General features: G+C 31.8%; 1 protein-coding gene across 1 annotated transcript in view; it reads right to left on the bottom strand.

The window, feature by feature from the left end:
- Positions 1 to 21,401, bottom strand: part of LOC126819317 (glypican-5) — a 76,354-nt gene that overhangs the window by 50,809 nt on the left and 4,144 nt on the right. The window contains exon 2 of the mRNA XM_050547307.2: positions 20,193 to 20,369. Coding sequence (XP_050403264.1) covers positions 20,193 to 20,369 — 177 coding nt within the window. The remainder of the gene's footprint in view (positions 1 to 20,192; positions 20,370 to 21,401) is intronic.

The raw sequence follows: 21,401 nt of genomic DNA, 5'->3' as shown, positions 1-21,401 counted from the left end.
ATTATTAGCAGATGTGAATGATTTACAGCGCCACCATTCTTCCTCTTAGTACAGAAGCAGACGTGAAGAAAATGGCTATGTAAATGACTGTCATTCAATGCTAATCAACTAATGGAAATCAAGTATAATTCCTCGTAGTTGTCATTAAATACTATAGATTACAAATTACATGCCATGATTTGTGTCTACTAACAGACATATATTACAATACCCGTAGTTGATCCAAGATGTTAGAGGGGTGAATTTATTTTAAGGCTAAAACTTTCTATATATGACACATAATATGAAACAAAGGAGTCTTTTCTGATTGTTAAAATTTCTAATTATGAGACAATGAAAACTGTCATAGGAGTTAAAACTTATGATGAGAGACTTAACACTTCAATAATAATGTAGTTCATACCATAACTGAAATTTCCACACTAGACACTTAAAACTTTTATAATGCGAGTATTTCAAACTTTCCAATATGAGACACTTAAATCTATAATTATACGAGTGGTTAAAACATCCCAATATGAGACAACTTTTATTATACAAGTGGTTAAAACTTCCCAATATGAGACACTTATAACTTTTATTATACGAGTGGTTAAAACATCCCAATATGAGACACTTATAACTTTTATTATACGAGTGGTTAAAACATCCCAATATGAGACACTTATAAATTTTATTATACGAGTGGTTAAAACATCCCAATATGATAGAGACACTTATAACTTTTATTATATGAGTGGTTAAAACATCCCAATATGAGACACTTATAACTTTTATTATACGAGTGGTTAAAACATCCCGATATGAGACACTTATAACTTTTATTATATGATTGGTTAAAACATCCCAATATGAGACATTTATAACTTTTATAATAACAGTGCTCAAAACTTCCCAATAACTTTCATAATACCTAAAACGTCTCAATATGAGACACTTAAAACTTTTATTAATAACAGTGGTTAAGTTCCTAAACTTTTATCAATATGAGACACTTAAAACCATTCTTAATACAAAAGTTTCCCTGTTCATAGGACAAAGATAAGCCAATTAGAAAGAAAAGCCTTTTCAAAGAGAGGTATATATGGAGCTGGTATTTTAAACTGGATTATTTGCAGCCTCCACCACCTCTTGCATTCAGAAAACAAAGTAATGCTTGCTTAACAATAGCCAGACTTTTAAAACTTAAAAGAGTCTGAAAGGTACATTATAAGCATACGCATCAAGTATGGAAAAATGATTGAAATGAGAGTAAAGTACCTATATATAGTGCATAATTACTTACATAAATCTTTATTGATTGTAATAATGGTTTTATAATTAAATCAATTGAACTATAACAATCTTGAGTACCTATGTTTATTAAAACTAATTATTTTAGGTCAATGTCCCTCTTTAACCATTTTCATCTCTCCCACTGAGTATTTTTTACTCTTATCATTAGCATCTCTTCGATGCTTTTCAATTTTTTTGTGCTTTTAATTAGCCTCTTATATTGATCAGGGCAGCTTTATAGCCACTCAACATATGAATGTGTCTTGATAACTGAGTAACTCGGCCAGTCAGTCAAGAGAATGATGGCAATGGAAGCTTATCAAGTAAAATAGGTATTAAAGTATGTTGCAAGTACATTGTAGTAGCAATATATCAAGCACTCACTGATTTCCCTACGGTATTTCCATCACTGGCACTACATATAACCCCTCAGACACCAACACCTTCAATATGAATAAAATCACTATCTTGTTGCTGTCAATGTCTCCACTTACCAGACACTACATTTATTCCAACCATCTACTGTTTATTTATTACATATAAAACCATCTATTGTGTACAGATTAATGAATATTCAACACCTTTTGTCTAATTCATTATCTTAATAATAGTATTTAGTGAATGCAATATATTTCCACAACCCATTCTCATGTACATATAGATATGCTGGTATCTATCTATTAGAATATCCCCCATAACAAATTATACCGATAAACAGGAATCTGGGATATTTTAGTTTCTTGAATTTAGTTTATTACTGGTAATCTTAATGGTAGCAAGATATAGCATTATCTATCTTCACATTATCTCATTATATTCTATCAAGGCAATATACAGTGGCCAATAAGCACCTTTAACTGTAAACATCACTTACATTTTCACTAAAAGGGATGATTCTATATAAAATTCCAACTGTCATGGGATCTTTTAGGTTTTTCGTATCATCCGAATGACTAGACAGCTGTCCATGTTAGGTCCTCCATGTCCTGCATATCTGACAAGGGGGGAACCGCACCGGAAAATCTGGGTGAACTTTCTCGGCCAATGCAGGGATCGAAAACACGACCTCCAAGCTAGAGGGCCAGCGTCTTACCCACTTAGCCACCGTGACACCCCCCCTCCCCCCGAGTTGTGAACAGCTTCTAGTATCTAGCCAATTACTTTTTATAGAAATGTTATTCTAATTCTGAATTAACCATATTCATTTAAGTCAAACTTGTCTGTTATTTGATGTGTATTATGATTATCAGCCAGGAGTGTTACAACTGATTGTATATTTGACTGATTAAGTACATGTATAAGCTTGGTAGAAATAGTGTTAAACTGTGGGAATGACTGAAACCATCTAAATTACTGATAACAGATTTTAGAAGCGGTGGCTATTCAATAGTTCCAGTAACATAGTTATTCATCCCGTTGATATTCAGACTGCTACTGTTGTACAGTGCTTCCCATGTAGACTCAGTCAAGTGACTCGTTAATTTCTATATCAATCACACTTGATTGACTTACATCAACAGCCTTTAAATCACTCTAAAATCATTTGCCAACATTGCAGGAATTCACCAGCTTAAAAGATATTCAACTATTTCAATGAAAGGTAAGGTGGTCTATGGCTGTCATCAGAGGTTATATAAAGTTATCAGATCTCTATGTATGTTTAACTGTAAGTGATAAACACATCTATCAAACTAGAATCAATCTCTCACCATTTACTTTAAAGATGGCAGCATTAATTCTTTCTTTAACTTTAGGCAAACAATTTCAACTTGGCACTATTTCAATTAATTAAATCCAACAAACTAATAGCTTACAGTTCTTTTTATATGAAGGAATTTCTTAGCACCGCCTTTAAATAAATTGCTCAACATTTTTCTATTTCATCAATAAACAGCTTAACATGTTGAAAAGTAAACCATTTTCTATTAATATCTTTTTCTGATCAATTCGACTTGTTCCTTTCATAAAATAGAGTCAGTGATTTTTTTTTCCCTCAATATGTTACATTAAAATCCATTTTCATTTCTTTATTTTTTTAAACAAAATTTAAAGTTGACTCATGTAATACTGTTTGTCCTATGTTTTGTTGAATAGCATGGCACCACTGTCTATTAGATGTCTATTTTAATGATCAGTTACTCAAGAAAAGCCAGAGATAGTTGAACTATAATAGTCTTCTAGGGAAGCTTAGAGAAATAATGTACAAAACTTGTGTTTAGTGTATTACTTGTGTGATATAAATTGTTTGAAGCCCTGTGTAAATTGTTTATAATAAATCTACTTGTAATAGCCATGTTAATAAGACACATTCAGTGATAGCTAGCTGTTAACTTTATAATAATAATAAAATCAGGACTCAAATTACCACTGATAGACAATAAACAGGCTTAACATGACTTGTTTCTAGTGTTTGAAAACATCCCAGCAGTCATCCATACTAATACTTTTAAACTATCATTTTTATAGACAACAAAGTTCCTTGTAACACAATAGAAATAAAATTTGTTTAAAAGATGAGAAAAAAGACAGATTGATAAGAAATGAAATGAAAAAAAAGTTAATGGCACATCAACGTCTCAGAGATTATTTAGTACCAAGATTATTTTTAATTCATGACTGAGTATTTAATCTTGTTAATAGTGCAAAAAACCCATCTTTATTATACAAAGTATCTTTTTTTTTAGTTTTTATTTAGTAAAATCTAATTTCAATGTCCCCATGACATCATTAGTTTCCAGGCAATACTGAACTGCAGGGTTTTTTTTTCCAATTTCGTTTTTACTTCACAATAAAATACCAGTAGAGCTGTAGTAGTAAGTCTATTGTAAGACTTTAAATAAATTCCAAATCTAGACAATTAGTTAAAACTAATCAACTGAAATACAATCATGCTTTATCATGCAGTATTTACCCTGAAGCTATTAACCATAAAAGAGTAGTTAAAATGTCTAGCCATCTGCAAACTTAATCATAAAGAAATTGTGCTTCCATGGTTTTGATTTAAGGGCAGGGCATAATCAATTGTTTTAAGTGACCCGTCCACTATTATTGATACTGATATAAATGATGCACATCCCCCATGATGTAATACCATGTAGTACAACTAAAATATCAAACAATAGAGGTAGGAAAATGGAAGAACAATTTACTCTTTTAAACTCTTGGCACCATTTCGACATGTCAAATATTTTACATTTCTTCTCCACAATCAGTGAAGCGCATGACAATTGCCAGCTATAAAATGGGGGTTAGACTGAGCTAACTACCTTAACAGACCTAAACTAGTCACTATTGATTTAGTATGTGCGATCCTACTTTCCCAGCTGTCAAAGCTTTTCCCCAGTTTTTCAGATTAAGCAAAGTGATAAAATAATGCAGCAGCTTCTATGTAGCTTTATTGTATGTGTTCCCCAATCGAGAAATCTGAACTCCCAAAGTTTGGTTCAAGTAAACGTTATGCCGACATTATCTGTTTTTTGTTGTTAAAATATTCAGGTACTGATATATGCAGACTGACGGTTGGCATGAATTATAAATGAGTATTGTTGAGATGAAAGCCGACATAATAGGTTAATCATCAAGTAAATTAACCGGGTGCAACAGTTTTTAATTCTTGCACACATTTATCAAGTCTATTCAAACAAATGACTTTATCATATTAACACTTTCTACTTTTGTTCGTCATACCTTTTGATGTCATTTTTTTTACTGGCCCTCCATAAATTTCTATATAATACAAAACCTAGAAATGTACAATGTATAACACAGTAACTTACTTAAATTGAGTTTCAGAAAGATCATTACCACTGTTAAGTTATCAGAATGTTGTCAACACATACATGTTATTGTAGACTTTGTTTTATAAAAGGTCACAAAGATGAAATTCTTGTAGTAAATAAAAAAGGGGGATATGGTAACATCATAAACTTTTACCTAAACTTTTAGGCATGCCAGGAACTGAACAATGCAAATTTTTAAAATTTCATTGCAGCATTTATGACTGTTGATGAGAGCTAACAATCAACATTAGATATTCCTTATCTTGCTTGATTTTGCGGAACTTGGATTGTTAGTAAGACTCAACAGAACAAAAATCCTGTCAAATTCTGCTGTGCAGTCCAATAAACAACCCTAAATATATAGTCCTCCTAGAATGACAGATTGTAATTGCCTGGCAGGCGATTAATGACTGGTTATTTTCAAAATTGAAAATTTTAATTGCCAGACATACAATTTCTACATGTTATGAAAGATAACTGCCATGACCTTAGCAGAAACCCTTGATTAATGATTGAAACAAATGCTGACAGGAAATAAAATTCTTCAAACTCAAGCCTCATGAACTTATGAATGACAAGTGATAAAGATACAACCCATCCTACCTTCAGCAGGCTAATTAAATCTAATGAGCTTACAGGATTAATTAGTTTATCACCCTAACACCAGTTTTAATCACTTCTTGTGATGTTACTGCATGATGAGCAGAGACAACCCATCAAAATCTTTGCAACCCTAGATAATATCAAATTGAACAGGGGACTTTTTTTTATAACAAGAATCAACTTTGAATGATGACATTTAGTCTGAAAGGCCCATAACCATTTTTCATGGTTTTAATCAAATCAAAGCATCAAATTAATTATATTACTGTAACACTACATAATTATAATTATCAGTGTAATGCATTATGGTGTTTTTATAAAGAAAAAATATCCATTTCATTTGGAATGAAATTTTAAAAAAATATTTAAACATAAATTTTGTCATCAATGTTTTCTATGACTCATAATCAATCTATGACTTTCTTTAATTTTCTTTCTAATTTCAGGTTGACACTAAGAAATTGTTCTGGTAATGTATGGGTTTGTCTAATTCACATGCAGAACATGAACAATAAGTGTTGTACTGTAAATTGTACATTGGCTCCTACATACATGTACCTATAAGGTAGATAATCCAAAATGGATTATAATTTGTTCAAGAAATCCAACAACAGTTTTATTCAACTTTTATTGTTATCATGATGATTTTCAGGGAAAAAACATGTTAACATCTACATCAAATCTGTAACCGAAGACGGTATCTAGTTTACCAAACTTTAAACAAACAAGTAGGATAGTAATACATGGACCAGGAACCAAGCATGATGTCATCCCTGCCATCTTGTAATTCTGACATATCAATAATCAAAGTCTGTCAATCAATATGTTATTGTCCAAGGAAAAGTCATGCCAAGTTTCATGTCAATTATACTTAAATTGGCACAGCCTTGGCGCTTTTTTAAAGAGCATTACCCCCATGAAGAAGAACAAGAAGAGGCAGATGGGTAGCACTTAGGGACTACTTCCTAGTCCAAAAAACAAATTATAATCTACACCAAGAAGGTTCAGATAGATGTAGGTTAACATAGTCACAATTCCATACTATAATAACTTCATTTGATTAAACTACAAGTACATTTAATAATAATGTTAATTGTTATTATTTACATTTTTGCAAATTGTTATCTTAATATTTCTCTGCTGTACGCCCCATGGTTCATCACTTGGTTTAAGAAACAATATTGATAATAAACTATGATATCAATCAGTGCAGATAGTAGCATTTACACCAGTTCAAAAAATATACACATCATAGTGGTGTTTATTGTATGGAAGGTAGCCAATAATCACATTAAATAATCTACTCATCATAGTAAAACATACAACTATATATATAAGATGGCATGAATATTTAACATTGTCTGGAGTTCGGTTTGTACAAGGAACAAATATGTAGAACATTCAAATAGAATACCTACATAAAAACGTTTAACAAAATACATCAATGTCAGCATTAATTATTTCTTACCATAGCTATATGTAACAAAAGGTACTGTGCATGAGGCTGTGTATGTTGGACCTTTTTTAGAACACCTGATACAGCTTATCATATATTTGGAAAATTTGCATAGCTAATCATATTTTTTGTACTCGTGTTTTAAATTATTACAGAAAGACAAATGAGAAAATGAATAAAACTTAGAGGAAAACAGTTTCAACAGAATATTGTTTTCAAAATATTTAAATCATTCATAATAATTATTGCCAATCATAAAATAGGAAATGAGATTCAACCTAGCTGTACTTCAACTGACAGTGCAACACCAACTTTCAGACAATGCTGCTACAAAAGTTAATGAAGAATATTGACAGGATATTAATTAGAGACCATTATCAGTTGGTCACATTAAAGATTTCCTTGTTGCTCAACAGAAAAATGTTCTCACTTTTACTAAGAAAGAACACCTCATGTTGCAAGAAGTCATGAGTTAAAGGTTATCAATCTCCTATCAGACACCTTGTATTGTTAACAACTACCAACACATGTACCTTTTTATTGTGATTTATTATAACCTTACGAGACACAAAACTGAACTGCTTATTTCATATTGGTCCCTGTTATTCTTTTCTTTCTTTCATCCAACACCAGAGTCAGGCGATAACAATGATTTTATTATGATCAGAGATTATTATCTATTAAAGTGCACCAAAGAATTCTCTGATCTTGGATACCTTTGTCAAAAATAACTAGCTGAGAAAATTTAAATAAGAGGTTTGCCTTTTATAAGCTATGTCACATTTCCATAAAGTAAAGCCTGGTTATATTATTCATGGAGCACACGCTATGTGAATTCTTTGTATTTTTTCCATAGATAACCAGCGATATGTATCTTCCAGCCATCTTATTAAGCTTTCCCCTGCTATAAAGAAATGAGGAGCCCAACATTTTCACACTTTTATCTGAGTTTAAAGTGAGCTAGTAATTCATACAACTGTTTTACATATTTCTTTGATAACCCACAAGATCTGGTCATAAAATAAACAGATAATTTTTATGGGGGTATTGAATGAAGTGATGCAGAAGGAAAATTTATAACAAATTTCACATTAAAGTCTCAATTCAACCCACTTTTAGCCAAGCATTTTTAAAGCTGTACAAGATAATGAATGAAAATGCCAAATAGATATAGAAAGATTAAAATAATGTCTATGGCATTATATCTGGAAAATATTCTTTACAATCCGAACTAAACGCTACAAGCATCTGTAATTGTTTACAGAGAACAACAATAGACTAGGATATGTGTGTAGGTAGAGGTAAGTAATTAAGTAAAGATACTGTTAGAAATAAAACAATATACACCCTTCTCATATTTAAAAACTTTGGGTAAAAATAGAAAGCTGTGTTTACTAGCGATAAAGGCCAGAAGTCATTGAGTTTAGGGTTTATTAACAAGCACAAGTTACATATCCTAGGCACCATCTTGTTTCAATTTGTGGCCTATAACTACCTAAAAAACATACTTTTACTGTTAGTCATAAAAACGGATATTTCACCATGTACTTGTAACCGACATGTTTCAAGTGAAAACAGGTTTATTGATAAAAAATTTCCTTTAATTCATTAACAGGTGATACAAGTTTAAATCTTGACCTAAAAAAATAAACATTCTAGATAATATTCAAAACCGATGCACAGATTTTTATTTCAACCATATAGCTACATGGGTTGGGGATTCTTTAATACTGAAAAGGAATCTTGCTTTTTTGAAAGTGTATGATACACCTACTGGCTCTTTATGCCCCAAGGTAACTTCCCCAGGAGCTTCAGTTTCCAGAATCCAATTCTGCAATAATGAAAGTGAAGAGCTCTGAGAAAACCCAAGGTTTGGCAGGCGCACTCTTCGTGTCAAAATACTATCATAGTATTCATAGAATTAAGTCTGTAATGACTGGTTGAAGATATCTAGTTCAAAACAACTGACCAAAAGTTGGTCAGCATCTGAAATCCAGGTTCAAACAATGTTCCTTCTCAGTCAACATGTACACTTACTGTGCCATTTATATACATGATCAATAAGAAGAAAACTTTGCACAGTGTCAAAAACAACATTTCTTGTATAGGACCTCAAACTACATGCACTCTCGGACTACTTTTTAATTCTTTCCATCATTTCTTGATGGCACTCATCCAAATGACCTGGTTTTCAATTTGCATATTCTGCTTTCATCAATAACTACATGTAGATGAAGGAAAGGTGACTTAGTTCATTTCAAATATCTATTGAATATTTGCATCTTAGAGCCTTCATTAAAAACCGACTTGACTACACGTTTAAAATAAAACTGTATGTGTACAGCATTGTCTGTTTGATGTCGAACGGGTACAAAAGACTACCATTGTACATAAATATAACATCAAGCCATTACCCTACGTTTTGTTAATAATTAAACATAAGTTGTTACAACATTAAAATGTTCATTTAAAGGAGGTGATACATTTTCAGTAACATGGTAATTCTAGGACCTATGTTAAATATTAAATTAAAGGTTTTGTACACATAAAAAGCTTTCAATCCTAAATAAAAATACATATATGTAAGTTGTGGATATGTTGCTTATTTGGAAATCAAAAGAAAAATGTTAATTACCATAGATACTTTATATTATAAGCCTTGTCTACAATTTAAAAGATTTACACAATAGTACATTAAACTGTATATCTAACATAAGTGGAGCAGGGATGATATTTTGACATAGAAATTAAATAAATGTTGTTGCAGTAAGAAATCTGATATTGTTATGGACCAAATCCTAATTTCCATCTCCAAAGGTAGAATGTAAAACGGGAACAGTATCAATTTTACTAAATCAATTATTAGTATTATCTACTTTAAACAGAACGAAAGTTAACATTAATTTGATTAAATATTAAACACTTTATTAAACCAATTCCAAGTTATCAATAAAGGTTATTCCCTCATAGACCACCCATTGTATAAGTCCATACACGTATGTATATATATTTTCTGGAGTCATGGTCTCTGTATAATTACTATATTAAAATAAGGAGTAGGTAAAATTCATATCTATTAGCGGTGTTGATTGAAGCAAATTCCATGATCATTGCTTTATATAGAGTGCTATTCATCCTGTAGATTAATTAAAGCTACCATAGAAATGTAGGCAAACAGATCCAACATAGTTGTGTTGTCATAGCATACATCGCATACCTTGGTTCTTTAATTCAGTAGGGCTGTGGATGGACTATGAATGAAGATTATTGAACAAAGCCTTATGTTACACTACTGGTAGTGTGTAGACTGTCCTAAGTCGTGTGTCACACACTTCATACCAATGCCCCTATTCTACTTCTAGGTCCTTTATTACCAGGCCAACAACACACACGAACAAACAAGACCTCTTTTTTTCTGATCATACAAGGGAAGAATTCATAACATACTTTTATACTCTCTTTTCTATTGCCAGAAGATAATGTTATAAACACATTTTGAAAGGCTGTTTATCTTCTTTATATATTGCCTGGACAAACCTTTTCAGTGTTTGGTTACACATAAATGCTTGAGGGGCTTAGGGTTGGACAAATTAAAATCTCAATGTGAATATAGGGATTCTAGAAGAAATCTAATCTTGTGATAATAGTCTATACGTGTAGCTAATGTATAATAGAGCTATACATAATAATAGGATTTAAAATATTGGCTTACAGAAACATTCCACAAGAACACAATTTCCAGGAAAGAGTACAAAATAATTAAATTCTTTATATATTTTTGTTCAAGGTGCTCTTTCAATTCAGAAATAATTTCTCCTGTTGTTTCAATTCATATCATTTTCAATTTTGCTCCCACTGATCTGCCACATGTAAGGTATAGATAATAGATGTCCAGTCTCGATCGCTCCAGCCTAAATGGAAATGAAATGAAATGGGGTTTAACGTCCTACTGTTCTGCTCCTAACCTGGGCTAATGAAGACGGGCATACGCCATACAGTGTGCTATGAGGGAAATTTTGCCCGGACAGCGGCACTACGGCCTACTCATATATCGAATTCCAACTGCCAAGGGATCTTTTACTTGCATGCCAATGTGTACACGGGACCTCGGTTTTCCGTCCCATCCGAACGACTAGACAGCTTTCCTTGTCAACCCCTCCATCCTGCATCACTGACAAGGGAGAACCACGCCGGAAAATCTGGATGAACTTTCTCGTCCAATGCTCCAGCCTAAATGGTCTAAATAGCATTGACTCTATATGTATACATCCATGTATATATGGTGAGAGAGAGAGAGAGAAAAATGGGGTTTAATGTCTACTCTACACAAAATAGGTCATTTCAGGACTAACACAGTTCATTTCAATAATTCACATTCGCGTAGGGGTCTTCAGCATTGGGAGGAAACCGGAAAACCCACGAGGTTGGAAAGGCGACCCTACTTTTTGACACGTACAACCAGTGGATCAAAACGCCAGTTGACTCAGTGACCTTTGACACTGTATACAGATTTGACCAGAAGCAAATTGTGCTGGAGTGATCAAGACTAGGAGATGCTATAAGATTGCTAAAATATTTCAAAAACCCATTGTTTTTTTGAGAAATGTTTGGATAAAAAAATAAATCTTTTTCAATCATAGAATCAGGTCTCTCCGGAAAGGAATACAGTTAAATTCAACCTAATGCTTTATGATCCAGTCTCTTCACACAAAAACTGGTATTAACTGGTTTATACATGTATGATATTTAGACTTGGATCAACAGTCAGAGCTTTGCACTTCTTTGATATATTATATGTGCCGACAGTAACATGGTACAGTGGACTTAATACTACCTGTAAGGGCATAGAGCCCAAGCATTTTTTTCTCCTTTTTTATAACACTTTAATTTAAGAACAGGGTCAATATTTTTATTGACAGTGCAATTTTTCAAATCTTTTTATATCTCAATGCCTTTAACTTCCCACAGACAAAACATTCGATGGCTGTCTATTTCAGAAAATAATATTTGATTAAAGAAAAGAGCAAGAAAGGTATTTATTAAGTAGTTTTGTAGCCCAGTAAACCAGACATATTGATAAAACGGGTCAATATTCCCCTCCCACCATACTGACGTCTGCTTCTTGCTCTACAGACTGACAGCAGCTGGCCACCATTTTTAATTACTTCATCAACCTCTACCATTCATACATGTATTATAGTTTTTCTGCTCAGTCCAGTAACAGATGGAGAGATTTAACCCTCATGGCCTGCCTTCATGCACCTTTTGAACTTTTTATAGTTTAAACACAACAGGTGTGTCGAATTGACAGTTAGAATTTCTAACTACCTTGACAATTTTAACATGGGGAGCGCAAACACAAGCATTTCATCATAGATACTTTTAGGCTGTCCTTTTCACTTGAATGAGGTCATAGGTGACGTTTATAGTTTACTAGATAATTTGGCTACAGAATGAAAAGGGACAGGTTGTTTACACCTTTTCTAGAACACAACTCATATATTTTGCTAATAGGAATACCCACACTCTTCACAAACATGTGCCACATGAATCATCAAAGCCATCCAAGCTAAAGATCTAAAAATCACACTAACTTGAAAGTTTTTTTGACAGCTTGACTCTAAAAATTATGATTCATGCTTCTTTAGCAAAACAGATGTACAATACAATCATCAAGGCATCTAATAAATGTAAGGTCCTACTTGAACAATTTTTTTCGATTATGGAATGAAACACTCAAAATATGGAATTCATAATTTTCAGAAATTCTATGGAACATTGATTTTATTTTGCCTAGAATGCAAACAATAATAAAAAAAAAAAACCCCACCCACGGCCAAGTATTCAGAAGGAGGGTGGCCCTTGTTTTTATCAATGCATAAGTATCCCCTTTCTATGAATGGGGGATCTTGTTGTTGCAGCCCTTCCCTTACATAATTTAACTTTTTTCCCCATACCATGGCAAGCCTCAATCAATGTGCTTAAAGAATTTTGAAAAATAAACTTTCTTCGCCCCCCAAAAAATCTCTATTTTCTCTGTGTTTTTTTCTATAGCTAACACCTGTCTATATTCATTAGTAGAGCTAAAAGCCACACTCCTACCATGTACATGTTCATCTAATTATCACCTCAACTATTACTTGTGTGGTCTTAAAACTGAAGTATAAAATAGTTCAAACAATTTCATGCCTAAATTCAGTTGAGCACTTTTTTGTTAGTACAATTACCCTTTTAGTAGGCAATTTACTATAAAAATGCTAAATCTATCTTCTGAATTGTGACTTGTGACATGCATTTAGCTGGCAGTCTCTTTAAAATGCAATTCATATAATAAAAAAAAAGATTGTTTTTAAAATGCAGTTCCTGTGCAGTGCTTAAAAATGTAGTGTTTTTAAAATGCTGGACTAATGACAATTTTCAACCACATTACAATATAGTTTTAAGCAAAAAGTTACAGCTAATTTCTTTAGAATGATAGTACTGCTGGTACTAATAAAGCTCTGATTCATTGTCCATATTTTTGTAATAATATCTCATTAAAAGGAAGTGAAAAAGTGGAAAATGGTGATATCAGTAAAGAGTGCAAGATATTTAGAGCAGACAAATTTACACTAGGGAGAGACTATATAATAATCCCCAGTGCCAACACTAGACTAATTTCCTTTGTTAGAGATTTAAGTCAGGAATAACAACCTTCAAGACTCTTAACTTGTACGTCAATCATTATTAGTCCTGACAATTAGCTTAAATGAAGCTTTGAACATTCAATCTCTTCCCATCAAATCGGCCGCCTTTGTTTCTTTTGTTTCGAATCTTTTCTCGATGCTAAATACGCCCGCCATTGCAAAATGTTGAATCACTGACATCACGATATTCTAAATCGGTCAAGTTGTGTACACGGAAAATATCCCAAGTATTCTTGAAAATAATACCTAATTAAATGCAAATTATTGTCTCGGTGTAAATGTCTGGGTGCAAATTAAAGACCAAAACAGAAACACTAACCATTCTTGACTTGCATCAAATAACAAATGGCTTCTGTTCTCTTTTTTTTCGGATTAATTAGCATTGGCTCGGTTATTTTGTCCAAACAGTTCTGTTTCTGAAGATATTATACATGTCCATGAACCAAGCTTGACTATTACTGGTTTTATTAATTTTCATATTTCTGAGAACTGAGACCTGTTTGGTTCATAACAAATTTAGACACGGTACAAATTTATAATAATCAGAAAGTAATTAACACCAATGTCTGGTTTGTCCATTGTACTACACAAATAGGTTATTTTCTTAAAAGTCAGCATTGCAATATTGGTCGATCAATGAGAATATAATCACTCAATGCAAGCATAAATTTGAAAATAAAATGGTGCCGTTCAGGGTATGTTTGTAAAAGACATTAAAATATTTCTGTTCTTTTAAACTTTACAAGCTTTCATAAAGATGGAACTTTTATTTACCCAGAATAGGTCTGCATTTTCAATATATAATTGACTTGCGTGACTTATAGTGACTGAAAAACATTAAAACCTTTTCTCTAAAAAACACCCCAAGAAAACAGTCTACCATGAGAAAACGTATATGATGTCTTAAAAACCAGACTAAATATATACGAAAAATCAGTGAAGCGAAGAACTACACACAACAAATATATAATGCGTATGTTCTCAGCGAGGCGCAACTAACTTGCAGTCGTTCTGCATAAACCATAGGGGCATTAACACTTAATAATAACATAATGAAATTACCATTTCGAGAGCACTGTACGTACAGGACTATTACTAGTTAATCAAGTCTATGTGTAATATGTACTATTTAAACTAAGTCGGGTTAAATATTTAGTGTTAATATGATAAGTTAGGCAAAGAAAATGAGTAATGCTTTCTGTTGAAGATTAGGACCATTTTCTCTCACTCAATGGTAATCACATTAAAACTTGTCTCCGTGACCTATAAGATTTGATTAGATTTGCTTTGGTACAAATTATTATTGAACCTTAGTGTTGGTCTGTGAAGGTAAATATTGTTTTACAATAAAAGCCATTAACAAGTTGATTGGACCAATATGGCCGACACAGGCTCCATTTCACAATGTGTCATTATCCAATCAATTTCATATTGGTCACTTTGATGAAGAACATTGTTTGCTTTAACCTTCCTACACACTACTTAGCAGGAGAAGTCCCATTTTTGTGAAGTTTGATTCTGAACACATATCCCACATACAGGAATATCTCTTTCAAATTATCTCTCAGTAAATTAATCCAGAAATGCCTTGTAAGCACTAAGTAGTTTTATTAAGTCACTTAATTCATTCCTCTTTAGGAGCTAACTTTTGACGGTCTTAAGTACATATGTACATGGGCCTTTAAACAAACTCTGGGTGAAACTTAAGACAACTTTTATACATGTAGAACTAACACTGCAAGAGCAAAATTCTTCTAATTCCTTTTGCTAAATTCCGAGCTAATGATCTTGGTTTATTAGCCAAGGAAAATATTGACTTTGTTTGGGTACAACAACTTGAAGTGACCCAGATCTAAAAGGTTGACAGGTTTTTGTTATTGAATATAGAATAAATATGCCATGCAGAGAAGAAAATGAGAAAAACTGCAGCTTTTAAAAGCAATTGAAGGTTTTTGAAAGTTGTGACAATTTATATCAGTTTAAATTTGTTTAAGATTGTAAATGTGTTTTGTTGGGAGAATTTAATAAATATTTAATATTATTTTGAGCATAAAGAATTTTTAATAATGTGATGTATGTATTTAATCTTATAAACAAGATAAGAAGCCATTGCAATGCAATAATTCTTCTGATAATCCACTAGGAGTAAAGGAAAAAAATCCATTTAATACTTGTTCATTTTATATACGAAAATACTGATGTTAAATATTTATAATGAATTCAGAGTTGGAAGATGTTGTTAAGTACATGTACATATGTACCGTAATATATTTAGTTATTTTGTTCATTTCCTAAGTTTTTTTAAATCTTCATTTTCTTAAGCAAGAAAATAGCCAAATATGGTATTAAATGAACAAGATTCATGCGTAATTTCATTTCCTTCGGGGATTCACAAGGTTGAATTTCGTCATATCAATATTTGATTTAAGCATTCAGTCCAATATGAACATCCTACGACTTAAAACTCTTTTTCCTGTCATTTATTAATATATTGAAGAGGTTTGCTGACGTTACTCCTTCCACCTACATGTTATTTCCTTAAAAATTTTAGCATACCATCCATTTGTAGTTCTTAATTGGGAAATCTGGAAACCTGATCCTGGGATTTTTGTATGAATGAAATTTACACCATTTATTATTGTTCTTTGTAAGAGGGTACAATAAGGAATGAGCTATGAGGTATATTTTTTTTATTGAGTTGTAGTTTGTCTACTTAGTCGTCTCATATAATCAATAGAATAGAAGAAACCTGTAGATCAATAATTATTGTACAGAACATCAATAATATCATCTAACTCTTTATTATACCACCACACATACACTTCATCATCTATAGTGCTATATTAAAACATCTCACACAGGCATAAACACAAGTACATGTAGTGCTAAAGTAGCATGCTGTGGCAGAGCCAGTAAGTAGGGGAGCCTATCAACGAACTTGATAAAGGACCACTTTTAGAGTTCAATGTTTCCTGGAAGAGGTAGAACATTTTTAGGGGTGAAAGAGGGTCATTTCTCTGTTGAAATGGACAGCTATCTATAATCAGGGTGGAAATGTTTAAAACTAAAATATTTTAATACTGAGAGTTGTCTATGATCTGTGTAGACATATTAAGTGCATGTATTAGAAAACTTTAATATTAAAATATTTTGTTAATATGGAGATTATTTATAATCAGGCTATAAAATCTGATATTAAAACGCCGGCCAAAATGGAGAGGCATTTCTTTATAAGCAAGACAGAAATATTTAAACGATTCGTGTTAAATGGCTTCATCCAATCTACATCCAATATTTCAATTCAATTGCCCAGTTTATAAATTATAAAACCAAAGCAAAAAAAAGATATGTGGTTTTCCAATACATCATAGAACAGTAAGTTATTCTTCTTAAAAGTCTATGACTACAAGAAAACTGATCAACAGTAATTAAGAATAAAATAATTTATCCAATAAATGACATGTTGATAAATATTCATGTAAACTATAGTTTATATATCACCATATTATACTATCATTAATATAATGAATTATAAATTTACTGTTATCTAGGATTGTAACAGATGAAGCCATTGACTGAATGTAATTTAAATTATTCTGAGTCATCAATAACTTTCCAGTAGGCTACACCATGTGTCAACGATCTTTAATTCACAATTTAATCTTCAAAACTAGGAAAGTCTATATAAATGGAAAAATAAACTTTTTCAACCCTTTTAACATGGAATTATTTTGAGCCCTGGTATTCTAAATTGCTAAGCATGTATGTGTATCTCTAAAACCAAATAAAATTCCAAAAGGATGCTTATGTTCTTTGATTCAGCAAACCCTGCAGATTTCATTCATAAATAATGAAAATATCATAGAAATGTTGGGTTAATCATTTGAATCTACTGAAGTTGTTGCCATGTAAAATTCTGAGATACATATGTACAGTACCTGAGGACATCAAAACAGCAATATGTGTATTAACAAATTGTATTTCAAACATTGACTTTAATTTATAATTGAGTGTAGTTTATAATTAACATCAGTAAATTGTAAACTTGTACACCAGTATAATAATTCATTCTGTCTTTTATGTACAGTTTAGTCAGTCATTCTGGGATTTTGAAATGTCACTTACTCATTCAAGGTCTGTTTGAGATTTTTTTTTCAAAAGAATTTTGTAACACTCTGTTTACTGATTTCTCAAAATACATGGTAGGTGGGCTGGAGTGTGATTTTCTTCATCAGAGAGGTGTTATACAGGTGATCCAAAGACTAAACAATACAAGCTCTTACATAATGGGGTTACTGCTTGGTAATGCCCAAGGCTTAGTCAATCTCCAAACAATAACAAAATACAATTGGTTTAATCAGTCTCAACGAGCTCAGATCTCGATCAACTAGCACTTAGTTTATAAATCTCAAACAATAATGGTCTGACTTTGTATTTTGTGTTTTGTTTCTTTATTGAAATCACCCCTAGGAGAGCCTGAAACTTTTTCAGCCATGCGGAAATCGTGTTATTTTTTGCACATTAACTGTTGCATTTTAGGCTAATAGCTTTCTGGACTTTGTTGTCAATGACAGCAATATGTAATTAAATATCTTTGAAGATGAGCAGGTAATCTACATGTCTCGTTTTATGAGTGTTTTGATGTCTGTTAACAATGAGCTGGTGTAATTACTCTAATGGCCTTCTCATAACCAGGTTTCATAATATATTATAGCTATTGAATGGTTCTATTTTTATTTTTTCAAAATTCTGATCTGATTGATCTGAACTAATTGCTGTAGGACTTCCAGAAATCAAAATGTGTGGTAACAATTTTTCAGTTGTAATCATAGGGATATCTGCATTTTCAGTTATAAGTATAAGCTTAATGTATTTTAAATCTTATTCCCTCCTTTTCAAATAAGCTGGGGAGATCTTCTCTTCAGATCATCTAATTTCAATTTCATGTGGGGTAAATTACTGAATTAAACCAATAATTTATAGGTCATGAACTCCAAATTTTATTTAGAAAAGAAATAAGATAGGTAATGTCCCTTAATTTAAAGGTAAAGAAAGGATATTGTAAGAAAGAAGTGAAGCAGTAGAAGAAACTTAAGAACAATACCATGGCCTACTTTATACTTATGTTAACCTCCATACAGGTAACATTTACATAGATCTATAAATAACTTGACTAGACAGCTTACTACCTGTTATATTCACAGATCAAAACCAATACTATTAAATCCAACCTACTGAATACACTTTATCATCACATCCATTTGAGGAGCTCACCCCTGTTAAGGATTTTATTACCCTTGGCTGTGCCCTTTTACCTCTTCCAATTATAAACCATGATATATTTACATATATTCAACAATAGTCAAGTGCAGTAAAATAAAACATATTGTCTTTTTGTTACATATTGTAAAATGAACATTTAAACAAATTAATATTTTAATAACTTGACAATCCGGAGTGATCATAAAAAAAAATTGTCTTTTTAAACAAAGACTATAAAAATTATATAATTAATCAATTGTCATAAAGAATATTCCGAAGGCAAAAGATTCACATAAATCCATATATTTTTGTTCTTTACGGACTAATCTTTGTCCTCCATGTGAAATGTGAAATAGAAAATTACCATACATTAAGTGTATTATGATGTCAACCTTTGCCACACTGACCAACATTGTCATGGATAAAAGGCTTAGACTTCTAGCCCTTGACAACCATGTGATCTCTTACTGGACATGGTGTAATAGACACACACATATCTCATGATAAAAATAAACCTGATGTAAGTTTAAACAAGCAAACATTATTAAAGGCCTTACGAAAAGCTCCAACATTAAACTAATACATGTAAAGTAATATCTGATCTGTATGTTTGACATTTGTGTGTTGTATTGTCATTTAAACATTTCTTTCTATGCAGAAAGGCCCAAAGGGTCATTTGCATAATAACATTTTGGACAGGAATGCTTCAAAGTGTACATTATGTAACATTGTCTCTTTTGTACTTTACAAACATTAAGATTTATTTCCTATACAAAATGAGGATTAAATCTTTGTCCAATATTGTTATAATTTGAAAGCCGTCAAAAATCTATACATGTGAGAGTATGTCAGAAATGAATTAATACAGATTTTGATCATAGAATTTTCAGTTTTTATAAGAAAACAAAGAAAACAGTTTTGTAGTTAATGCTCACATTTGTTTTTGGGAAGACTATTTTAGAGGTTGCAGATGTGGGGGTGGGGTTCATTTATAACCTAGCCTGGTACATTAACAGTTTCTAACTTCACCCACTCCCCTATTTTCACAGATCAGATACCATCTTAAACCTATAATTATACTATTGAATCTTATACAATGTCAAATAAGGTACAAGCTACACTGAAAATTACCTTCATATTGTTGGTGTTTATCCATTAGAAATTTCTTGAGAAAAGCAGTTCCAGAATGAAGACTATCGGTTAAATATTTATTAGCAGCCACATGGTATTTTTCTACGGTAGCATTGGCACAACACAGCCTTTGACCAGGGTGTTTCAAACCCTTCCCACATACAGCTAAGTGGGCAACTGAAAAATAAAAAATCACCATGTTACATGTATATAAGATTGACAATAAAATAGGTTATCCAAAGGAGGACACAGCTTATCGGAACTAAAATAATACAATATATTTACTAAAAATCTGTAAAATGGCCCTTTTTGGGTGATTATTTGATGTTCTTTAAGGCATTGTCAAAAATATGTTCTTTGTCAGCACTATTCCAGCCAATTTATGTAATGTTTTTGAAATTCATTTTAAAACTAGACTGACAAGTTATTAACAATTATTCCTGGAAATCTGAGTTTTACTACATTACTTGTAAGATAAATAAATATGTTTACAGGTATTTTAGTGATATGTTAATACTGCACATAATAATCCACATCAATAGGTCAATATTATACAAAAGGTGTGTATCACTCACATGTACAATGTACAAGTTATATACAATACTGTATAAAGTAATACAAAGCATTTTTCTAGACAAGGTAATCAAGGAGATTAGGCCCTACAGACTTAATAATAAATCAATTGTACGAATATCAAATAAGATACTGATCCAGATATTATTCAAATTGATTAATTCAAACTTACATATGTGTATAACTACCTAACATAAATAAATGTCTTATATTTCTACTTCATTTAGTTTTCAGTCTAGAACAAAATGTAGGTCTTTTTTGTCTGTTAGTAATTAATTTTATTCATTTTCAGAAGGCAAATTTATTAAAGTGGAATGCACCTGTATACAGAAAACATTAATGTATAATCCATTTCATTTTTTTCTGACATTACCGACACAGTCAATTTATCAAAAGTCACTGAAAACAATATATACATGTACGCCTTGAAAAAAAAAACAACACCCTTGAAAACATGTAGTTGACCTCACAGAAAAACCCATTCATTTCATATCTTAAAAGGCAATTACTTTACATATTATTTAGATAATTCTTGGAAGGACGTGACAATTTAAATTTAGCCTAGTAGATAGATGTGCACCTGTATTTTCTTACATTATAATTAAGTGCATACCATTTATACACGCATAGTTCACA

The sequence above is a fragment of the Patella vulgata genome, chromosome 1, assembly GCF_932274485.2.
Source record: "Patella vulgata chromosome 1, xgPatVulg1.2, whole genome shotgun sequence".
NCBI lineage: Eukaryota > Metazoa > Mollusca > Gastropoda > Patellidae > Patella > Patella vulgata.
Note: the sequence above shows the minus strand (reverse complement) of the source record. Positions and strands in the feature narration are given on the sequence as shown.